Consider the following 11,122-nt stretch of genomic DNA (forward strand, 5'->3'; position numbering starts at 1 on the left):
CTACCCCGGGTAATGAAACGTCTACTGTACAGGTGAACTACCCGGGTAATGAAACGTCTACTGTACAGGTGAACTACCCCGGGTAATGAAACGTCGACTGTACAGGTGAACTACCCGGGTAATGAAACGTCGACTGTTCAGGTGAACTACCCGGGTAATGAAACGTCGACTGTACAGGTGAACTACCCCGGGTAATGAAACGTCGACTGTACAGGTGAACACCATTAGCAATGAACGGTTTTCTTCCCGTTTCTGTGTTTGGCACGCAAAACAGAAAACCATGTTGAAATCACACCAGGCCTGACCACAAAGACTAAACATCAGCAGGTAGTGATAACCAATGAGAGTTGGAGTGAGTGTGAGTGAGGGTGGGTGTCTGACCTGTGCATGTTGCCGTTGGTGGTGAAAGTCTGTCCGCAGAAGGAGCACTTGTATGGCCTCTCTCCACTGTGCACTAGCATGTGGCGGTCCAGCGAGCTGGCTGAGCTCAGGGCCTTGCCACAGATGCTGCATGAGTGGTCCGTCGCCCCGTTGTCCGAGTTGTGCTGAGAGAGAGATTATAGAGTATAATTACTACGTGTTATGGTTATTACTTCCATTACTTTATGTGTACTTGTGAGTAGTAGTGTTACCTGTCGGATGTGCATAGTGAGCTGGTGCTGGGTCATACAGTCCTTGTCACACAGGGGACAGATGAAATCTGTACTGAAGTCTTTGGCTTCCTGTAACACAGTCCCACACAGGAGGAGACTAGAGGTTAGAAACACAGAGAGAGGCGAGATGGGAATATACTGTAAGGTCCCATCCTGACCAGTGAAACTTTGAAATGGTTAAGATTTGATCTTTGGGGTTGGCTCTACGGCAAAAATACTTCCTCTTGGCTTTCATTACTATGCCGTAGATGGATGGACTGTGGTCGGTGGGGCCTGAAGCACTGATGTTGACTCCATTTACCATGGGGAAAATCCCACAGGGTCTGCTATCTTAGTCTTGTGCAATTCAACAATGTCATCGAATTATATTATTTTGATGATAAAGAGCAGAATGCTGATGTCTTATCTTTCTTCATATCTGCAGACGGCTGACTGTCTCTCCCTCCGTTGACCTGCTAGTCCCAGAGAGTTTGGGATTTGATGCCCATATTGACCCTGTCACTCATTCGCCTGTAGCCCTACTCAGTTACCCGTTGCTTGGTGTGTGTGTTCTCTCTCTCTCTCTCCCTCTCTCTCTCCCTCCCTTTCCTCCTCCCTCCCTCCCTCCCTGTTGACACTACAGCTGATCATTAACTGACTGACTGACTGAACAGAACACTACAGTGCAATGGTTCGCACACACACACACACACACACACACACACACACACACACACACACACACACACACACACACACACACACACACACACACACACCACACACACACACACACACAGAATCTTCAAAAACAATCTCTAGGAAGCACTTCCTTTTCCTCTCGGAGAGGCCTAGCAACGGTGTTGTTTAAACCCTGTGCACTGCTGGCTTCCACTCAAGTCTGTTTCACAGCCCAACATCTTGCTGGCATCCACTGCATTACAGACGTTTTCTCTCACACACTCAAGTGGTCTGGAGCTCAACTCCACTGTGTAGTGTGTGGCAACAGAGGTCAAGAAACATCCTTCATCATTCATTCATTCTCCTGCGTGTGTGTGTGTGTGTGTGTGTGTGTGTGTGTGTGTGTGTGTGTGTGTGTGTGTGTGTGTGTGTGTGTGTGTGTGTGTGTGTGTGTGTGTGTGTGTGTGCCATACTGCAGGATGAAGATCAAGAGAGGGAAAGCAGCAGAGTTTCTGTTTCATACCTTGCGGTCTTCATATAGTTCTGCTTTGACTATATCTACCAATGCCTTTCAAATGCAGTTAAAGTGAATTGAGTTTTAGGCTTGCAGCAAAGAATATATAACGACTGCTTGTTTAAAAGGGAAAATCTCAGCCAGCCAGACAGACAAAGTTTAGACACCATGTCCTTTTCTCTGCTACTCGTTCTAAACCACAGCCCAGTGTGAACTCTGCAAGCTGGCCACTAGTGAAAACCTCTTCACTCGCTAGAAAGCATTGACCATACAGCTGTGTGCGGCCCATGCTAGAGCTGACATAATCTGGTGAATTACATAATCGTCTGTAAGCCGGTTTCCTCAAGGGGCGAGAGCCTGAGAATCAGGCCACTCCTGCTAAAGGAAGTGAAGTACACTATGTATGACAAGGGTGGGTGGGCCTAAAGCTCTGGTTCTGGATGGCTCTTGTTCCAGGCTGCGTGTGTGTGTGTGTGTGTGTGTGTGGTGTGTGTGTGTGTGTGTGTGTGTGTGTGTGTGTGTGTGTGTGTGTGTGTGTGTGTGTGTGTGTGTGTGTGTGTGTGTGTGTGTATGCATGCTTCATAACTGACACCTGTTTGTCCTACACCCGCTACGGGCCCCAATCCCAGGCTTTAAAAGGAGCCATGTGACCCAGTCCGGGGAAGACAAAAGGGGAATTGAGAGGCAAGGAGAGTTAGGGACCATTTGTTGCTACTCGTTTGAAAACTGACACACACCACACACCACACACACACACACACCACACACACACACACCACACACACACACACACACACACACACACACACACACACACACACACACACACACACACACACACACACACACACAAACACACACACCACTGTACCTCACTGTTGGCGCTAGTCAGAAACATCAGGTCTTACCGTAATGTTTTCAACCAGTTTACACTTTCACTTTCTATATGTAGTGTTGTGTCTCTCTTGTTGTGATGTGTGTTTTGTCCTATATTTTATCGTATTTATTGTTAATACCAGCCCCCGTCCCCGCAGGAGGCCTTTTTGCTAGGCCGTCTTTGTAAGTAAAATTTGTTCTTAACTGACTTGCCTAGTTAAATAAAGGTTAAATAAAAATAAAACACTTCAAATGTGATTCAAACAGACTCAGCCTCCTCCCTGTTCATTTTGTGTGTGTGTGTGTGTGTGTGTGTGTGTGTGTGTGTGTGTGGTGTGTGTGTGTGTGTGTGTGTGTGTGTGTGTGTGTGTGTGTGTGTGTGTGTGTGTGTGTGTACCGTGGTGTTCCTCCGGGCGTTGCGGTTGACACTAGGGGGTCTGGGCAGGGTGGTCTTGCTGATGGGGTGGAGGGTGTGGAAGGCTCGGGCTCCGTTGAGCTGGCCTGCATTCATCACCGTCGACAACATGGTGTTGATGGATGACAAGTCCACAGCCTTCCTCCTCTGTCATATTCTCTCCATTTTCTCCAGCCGCGCCTTCCTCCTCCTCTTCCTCCATCGCTCCGTTTACTCCTGGAAGAGCGAGGAAACCGGCCGTTAGCACACACACACACGCAAACACACCCACAACACGCAAACACACACGCGCGCGCGCAAACACACGCAAACACACAACACACGCAAACACATACACACGCGCGCAACACACACACACACACTCAAACCACACATGCGCACACACACACGCAAACACACACAACACACGCAAACACACACAACACATGCAAACACACACACATCACACACACCAGTCGTGCAACACACACATAAGAACCCTCAGACACGGACACACAGGCAACACCCACCACCCTGACCTGTGGTGTTTGTCCTGTGTGTGTGTGCAGTCAGGGGTCTCCTGTTCCTCAGAGTGGTCGGTCTCCCAGTGCTCAGCTCGCCGCTCACTCCTCCCCCGGACGCGTGTCCCTCTGTGGTGCTCTCCATCACTGCAACAACACAAACACACCAGTACAGCAGAAACATAGTGACATGGGACAATCTTTCGACATGACAGACAACACACTTAGTGACTGGACAGACACACAAATTTGACATGGGAACAGACACACACACTTAGTGACATGGGACAGACACACAAACTTAGTGACATGGACAGACACACAAACTTAGTGACATGGGACAGACACACAAACTTAGTGACATGGGACAGACACACAAACTTGTGACTGGACAGACCCCAAACTTAATGACATGGACAGACACACAAACTTATTGACATGGGACAGACACACAAACGTAATGACATGGGACAGACACACAAACTTAGTGACATGTGACAGACACACAAACTTAATGACATGGGACAGACACCCCAAACTTAGTGACATGGAACAGACACACAAACTTAGTGACATGGGACAGACACACAAACTTAGTGACATGGCACGACACACACCTTAATGACATGAACAGAACACATTAACGACAACTTATGACATGGACAGACACACAAACTTAATGACATGGGACAGCACACAAACTTAATGACATGGGACAGACACACAAGCTAAGAAGGCTTTAGGCTAGCTATTAGCATTTTCCCCTGCCCAAATATTTTTAAGACACTGATGCCACACACACACACACACACACACACACACACACACACACACACACACACACACACACACACACACACACACACACACACACACACACACACACACACCACACACACACACACCACACACAACACACACACACACACACAACACACACCACACACACACACGATCAAGAGCAGGAGTCAGAAGATGGTAAATTAAGTGAGTATGCAGTGCACTTCACAGTGTGCACTGAGCATAGGATGGCTTATGGAGTGGCAGGAGGACTTAGAGGGGTTGGGGGGTTGAGGTTTACACAGGGAGAGGTGGTGGAGAGAGTGGAGGAAGAGGAGGTGTAGGTGACCTTGTGATTGGGAAGAGAGAGAATACTGACTCGATGCCCAGTGGAAAAGAGTTGATGTCACTAGCTAGATACGATAGCCTGTGTTTTATGACACTCACACCTGTTTCGTATGAGACAAGAGAGGAGGAGGGACAGAGGGAGGGATGTAGGGAGGAAGGGATTTAGGGAAGGGGGGAGGGAAGGAGGGAGGATAGAAACCGTATTTCTTTCCTTCCATTCTCAGCATTGCAAAACTACTCTTCTCTAGTAACAAACCAACCACAGCAGGCCACCAATAGTGTCTATGGTCCATGGATTCAAGTAAACCCATAAGCCCCCACACCCCTACCCACCAAGGTGGTGGCACCTTAATGGGGAGGACAGGTTGTGGTAATGGCTGGAGTGGAATGGTATCAATTACATCAAACACAAGGGTCCATTAGCTCCGTTCTAGACATTATTATGAGCCGTCCTCCCCTCGGCAGCCTCCACTGATACCCACTCACCCAAATACACACAGGTTCAATCCCTTGGTTTCTCCATCCTCTCTACACACCCTGTTGCTTGGAGCGCCCAGTCCCCAATGGGAGGGTTTGGGGAGCTAATCTCTCCAACTCCATGCTGGACTGGTGCTTTCTGTACTACCCCCCAGGCCCATCCTGTATCCTGCACACATCCCTAACTATGACTAAGGTAGTTAGTTGGCTATGGAGCTCCAACTAATACAGACAGTGCCTGAGAAACAGTTAAAGGACAGCAGGGAGGAGAGGGAGGGAGGGAGGGAGGAGGAGGGAGGAGGGAGGGAGGGAGGGAGGGAGGGAGGGAGGAGGGAGGGAGGGAGGGGAGGGAGGAGGAGGAGGAGGCGAGGAGTGAGGAGGAGAGGTAGGCAGGGGAGGGGGGGGAGGGAGGGAGGAGATAAGGAGAGATACAACTGCAAGAATAAGCAAAAAAGAGAAGAGAAGAGGGAGGAGAGAAAGAGAGAGGTAGTCAGAAGTCCCCCCTCCTGTTAATTACGGCTTTCCGTTCACAGCCCCACAGGAAGCTCCTCTACGGTCCAGGCCACTTCCTCCTCCTCATGGAGGGGTGGAGTACGTGCTCTAGTCTCTACATGTCTCATTCCTCTACATCGGTTTAGTGTGAGTCACTCAGAAAACCAAAGTGGATGAAAAAGGGAGTGGGAAAGAAAGGGATGGAGGACAGGAGTTGGGATGATGAAGAGAAAAATAGATGAGAGAACAGAGAGGAGAGGAAAGGGAACAAGGGTCTGGGAAACAGACACTGGAGTAGCAGAGAGATAGACAAATACGAGATGAGATGGAGGAGAGGAAGGAGGGCAAAAGGAGGAGAGGGGGAAAGAGTGGGTGAGAGAGAGGTGAACTTAAAGGCTGGTTATGTAAAGGTAAAGACTGGTAAAGGCTGGTTATGTTTTTTAGTGACCCACGGGAGGGAGCAGTGACGTGACATCACAGACGGTAACATGGCCTAAGCAGGTGCAGTGTGACGGTCCCCTCTGACAGGTGCAGTGTGACGGTCCCCTCTGACAGGGTGGGAGGGGTGTGTGTGTCTGCATGTCTCTCACTACATGTCTTGCTGTTACTGCATCCCATGTACAACATATTTGTCTTTTTTACATTGACAAAAATGAGTCATGCAGGATATAACAAACACAACCCTCCCTGGTGTTGCAAGTAACACCATGCACAGACTTACTGAGCCATTTCTAACTACAGTATTGCATCATGCACAGACTTACTGAGCCATTTCTAACTACAGTATTGCATCATGCACAGACTTACTGAGCCATTTCTAACTACAGTATTGCATCATGCACAAATGAATGAAAGCTACTGGACTAAAACTAGTATTGTGGAGTAAGTAGCTTTCAGTAGCCAATGGAGTAGCAGCACTAACTAGTAATACAACTAGTGTGGTCATATCGAATAGTGGGGGGTTGGTTGGCCATGGGTGTGTGTGTGTGTGTCGGGGGGGGGGGGTTGAGAACCTGCTAACCGCAGATCTCAAGCTTAGCCGTGGATTTGTTTTATTTCATTAGCCGAGCATCACCCCCCCATCCCGCACTCTGATTGGTGGATCAAACGCTTGGGCAGCACTTTTTATGGCCTGCTAAAATGAACTGCAACAGATGGTGGGAACAGGGAAGAAGGAGAGGAGGGGAGGCTTGAAAGAGAGGGATAGATGGAGGAAGGAAAGAAGGGGAGAAGATAGAGGGAGGATAAGGAGAGAACGGAAGAGATACCAAGGCATAGAAAGGGCAGTTGAAGAAATTAAAAAAGGCAGAGTGAGAGAGTAAAGCGAGAGAAAGAGAGATTGCACAACGGTTGGGCTATGTTTCCAGATTTCTGTTGTGATGTTTTCAGAGCAGGCGACTGGAGCAGACTGTTGCACTTGTTTGGAGATTCCAACACACGCTCACAGAGCGAGAGTAGAGCGTGTTACAGGAGAGGTGTGCGTGCGTGCGTGGCCGCGGCGCGTGTGTGTGTGTGTGTTGGTGTGTGTGTGTGCATGTGTTTTGCATGTGTGCATGTGTGGAGAGGACGGTTGAAGGGGGCAGCAGTGGCTGCTGTTACTACATCTGTTCCCACCATCACTCTCACTCCGGCTTTGACACCCCCCAAACCCCCCCCCCCTCTCCATATCCCCCCTTCCTACACACACACACACACACACAACCCACCGCGCTGCCCGACCCTGACAATCCTGACATTCTTGCACATCCTTGTAAAAAAGAGCAGGGGAGGTCACAATGTGGGAGTCAAGAGAGAAACAACTTTGTGTGTGTGTATGCGCGTTCGTGTATGTGTGTGCGTACATGTGCGTGTATGTATGTGTGTGAGAGAGAGTGGGGCAGTAACACACAGAGATGGAAAAGTTGCAACAAGAATGCCTCTTCTCTCCTCTCCTCTTGTCGATCCTTGGGCCCCCTCGCACTCCCTTCCTCTCGCAGACTCCTCCCACCTCCATTTGCTCTCCCCCTCTCCTTCCGTCTCTCTCCATCTTGTTTTGTCTGTCTGCCTGCCTGCCTGACCCCTCCCTCTTCCCTCCATCATCTCTCACACTCCCTCTCCCTTTCTTCTTTACTGTTCTCTGTCAACTTCTGTCAACTTCTGTTGTGTTCTTTTATATATTTATATTTTATCTTACTCATGTAGCAAGCTCAGTTCATGAAGTTGGATTGATTAATATAAGTAGTAGGTTATGCAATCAATTCTTCCCATTGATTATTGGAAACTGTAGCAATTTGTTTTAGGTTTCAAGCCCTATGTGAAAGTACTCTCAATCAATCAACTTGCATCAATCAAAGACGTTGACCTAAATATGACACCCGTCACCCCTTTCCCCTTACAGTCAGTCAGCCACCAATCTGGCAACAGCATCAGTCACATGACAAGGTCAGAGGGGTGGTGGGCTTGAGGGGACACCTCTACCACTCGCTGGTGACAAATCACTTGTTCTTGAGTGGGGGGGTGACACGTTTCCACTGCCTTAAAGTCACCCTTCATTCTCCATGACTTTATTCAAATATTAAAAGGTGTTAAAACCAGGGATAACTCTGCCTCGCCTTGATCAACTGAGCCACCTGCTCAGGCTACGGTTCAGTGACTAATACGTTATATAGATTGATAGACGATGGGCCGCGAGCCAAACTGACAGAACTGACAAATGCTCTTCAAATCAAACAGTGGGGAGATTTGCTTCATCCCTGCACTAACAAAACTGTATTGTTAATAATCCATTCACCTTTTGGCCCTTTTGGTCCTTCCAGACTAGCTAGCTAAATAAACGAGAGAGTAGAGAGATAGCGAGAACCAGGCGCAGTAACCCAGTCCAGTCATTGTCAGATCAGTGATCAAATCAAGGATTGGAGGGAGATAAGCGGAAGGAAGCAACAATGCATTTTCAAAGCATTCCAACGGGGTGTAGTGAAGAGTTATCTCGCGAGAGGATGAGTGTGTGTCTGTGAGTGTGTGCGTGTGTGTGTGTGTGTGTATGAGAGAAGGGGAATTCTATATCAAGGCTGGAGAGGGAGATGGGAGGGAGTGAGGGAGGGAGGGAGAGGTGGAGGGATCCGTGACCATATGTTGGCTATTTATTACCTCCCCTCCTAACGGTCTCTCTCCTCATGACACCATGAGAAGTCCCCTATTACTAGGGGGTTTAGGGTTAAGGTTAGAATTAGTGTTAGAAGCTAGGGTTAGGAGCCAGGGTTCGATTTAGGTTTAGGGTTAAGGTTCGGTTTTCGGGTTAAGATTAGGGTAAGGGTTGGGGGTTAGGGAAAATAGGATTTCGAATGGGACTGAATTGTGTGTGTCCGCACAAGGTTAGTTATACAAGACTCTATAGTGTGTGTGTGTGTGTGTGTGTGTGTGTTGTTGTGTGTGTGTGTGTTTGTGTGTGTGTGTGTGTGTGTGTGTGTGTGTGTGTGTTGTTTGTGATGGTGCATGAGAACAGTAAAGTACAGTATAGTACAGTGGGCCTGCCTGGCCTGCCTGTGTGGATGTGAACTAACTGGCTGGCGTTTAGACAAAGTGGCGGAGCATGACGCTCGCCTCAATCAGAACAGGAAGCACAGACTCCCCAGCCACACGAGAGAGAGCTCTCCACTTCCCGCTCTCTGCCCGTGTTTGTGTGTCTGATTGATGAAGAGTGTTCTCCCTCCCGCCCTACGGGCCCGCTTCTTGTGAGTTTTTAGAGGACCACCCTTCCCCCCGTCATCTGCTTTTCTCTCCTCCTCCGGTTCCCCCTCCTTCCCTCACTCCCTCCCTCCTTCACCTCACACTCAGCTGCCATTACCCATCTTCCCTGCTTCACTTCCTCCTTCCCTTCCCTTCCCTCCCTCCCATCTCTCTGGCTCCCCTACCCTGACTTGTTGCTCTTACTCACCCAAACACAGATGCAACAAGTAAAGATAATTCACACGCATTTTCAACCACCCACAGCACATCCAGCTACTTGCCTCTAGCTCCCTCTCACAGTGCAAAGGTCAGCATGTCGGTACAGTACTGTTTACATTACAGAGGTAAGGAAAGGAGTGAAGGCATTTAGGGACAGACAGAGACWCTTTTCTTCATCTGCTTCCTCTTCCTCTCAATCCATCGCCAATCCTCCTGTGGCTGTTTTTCCCTTCCCCTCCATCGTCTCCTGTCTACCTCTCTAGCTGTCTCTCTTCATCTCTCTTTCAGCTGCTTCCTCCTCTTTTTCTATTGGGTTACTATAATAGGGTAAGGTTAGCCTACACCCAGGGTTGAAATGCTTAACGAGCGCAAGGTTAGGCTATATGGCTGTGTTTAGGTCAAAAATAATGTGTCAAAACTTTGACCGTATCTATCTTCCCATGTGTTGTGTTCAGGTCAATATATTACCTTCGTCTGGGACTCCAAAGAAGCAATGTGAGCTAGCTAAAAACATCAGTTAACTACTCAGAGTAGAGATCAGCTATCAGAGTGGTGTTGTTGGGGCTGTGGGGTGGGTGGGTGGGAGGGAGGGAGGGAGGGAGGGAGGGAGGGAGGGAGGGAGGGAGGGGAGGGAGTACTATTCCACACACACACACAGCTAGCTCACACAGCTAGCTCACTGTTTATCTTCATTTACATCTGTAGAAACTATGAAAATAGAAGGTTCAGAACTGTTTGAAACATCACAGCACAGTTGACATTATATGGCAAATATAAATCAAAAAGATAGATGGGAGGATGGGGTTGCTGAACGATGGGACTAAAAACAAACAAAAGACAACTATTGTAAAGTATTTCTGTGTCCGTAAAATGTATATAGTATATAGTATGTATAAGCTGGAAGTAAAAAGCCTAAGTGTTGTTGTCTATTAGTTTTGTCCAATTAGGATGGTATGTTAGGGTTAGGGGAAGAAATGACAGGAAAATATAAATTTTCTATTTTACTATTTAAAATAATATATACAGTGCATTCGGGAAATATTCAGAGCAATTGACTTTTCCACATTTTCTTATGTTACAGCCTTATTCTAAAATAAATAAAATAAAAATGTTCTCATCAATCTACACACAATACCCCTTAATGACAAAGCAAAAAAGGTTTTTATACATTTTTGCAAATGTATATAAAAAAAATATTTGAAAAAAATACCTTATTTACTTAAGTATTCAGACCCTTTTGCTATGAGACCTAAAATTGAGCTCAGGTGCATCCTGTTTTTATTGATCATCCTTGAAGGATGTTCTACAACTTGAATTGAAGCCACATGTGGTAAATTCAATTGATTGGACATAATTTGGAAAGGCACACACCTGTCTATATAAGATCCCACAGTTGACAGTAAACAAGCCATGAGGTCGAATGAATTGTCCGTATCGCCCCAAGACAGGATTCTGTTAAGGCACAGATTTGCGGAAGGGCCAC

General features: G+C 47.7%; 1 protein-coding gene and 1 long non-coding RNA gene across 2 annotated transcripts in view; both read right to left on the minus strand.

The window, feature by feature from the left end:
- rreb1a (ras responsive element binding protein 1a) overlaps positions 1–3,323 on the minus strand; it is a 26,648-nt gene extending 23,325 nt beyond the window's left edge. Inside the window, 3 exon segments of the mRNA XM_070446611.1 lie at positions 382–545; positions 633–722; positions 3,101–3,323. Of these exon segments, the coding sequence (XP_070302712.1) occupies positions 382–545; positions 633–722; positions 3,101–3,229 (383 nt within the window). The 5' untranslated portion in view covers positions 3,230–3,323.
- A 324-nt stretch (positions 3,324–3,647) lies between these two features.
- LOC111972506 (uncharacterized) overlaps positions 3,648–11,122 on the minus strand; it is a 50,896-nt gene continuing 43,421 nt past the window's right edge. Inside the window, exon 3 of the long non-coding RNA XR_002878468.2 lies at positions 3,648–3,765. This is a non-coding gene — a long non-coding RNA (uncharacterized lncRNA). The remainder of the gene's footprint in view (positions 3,766–11,122) is intronic.

Source organism: Salvelinus sp. IW2-2015, linkage group LG14 (genome assembly GCF_002910315.2).
Source record: "Salvelinus sp. IW2-2015 linkage group LG14, ASM291031v2, whole genome shotgun sequence".
Classification (NCBI taxonomy): Eukaryota; Metazoa; Chordata; class Actinopteri; order Salmoniformes; family Salmonidae; genus Salvelinus; species Salvelinus sp. IW2-2015.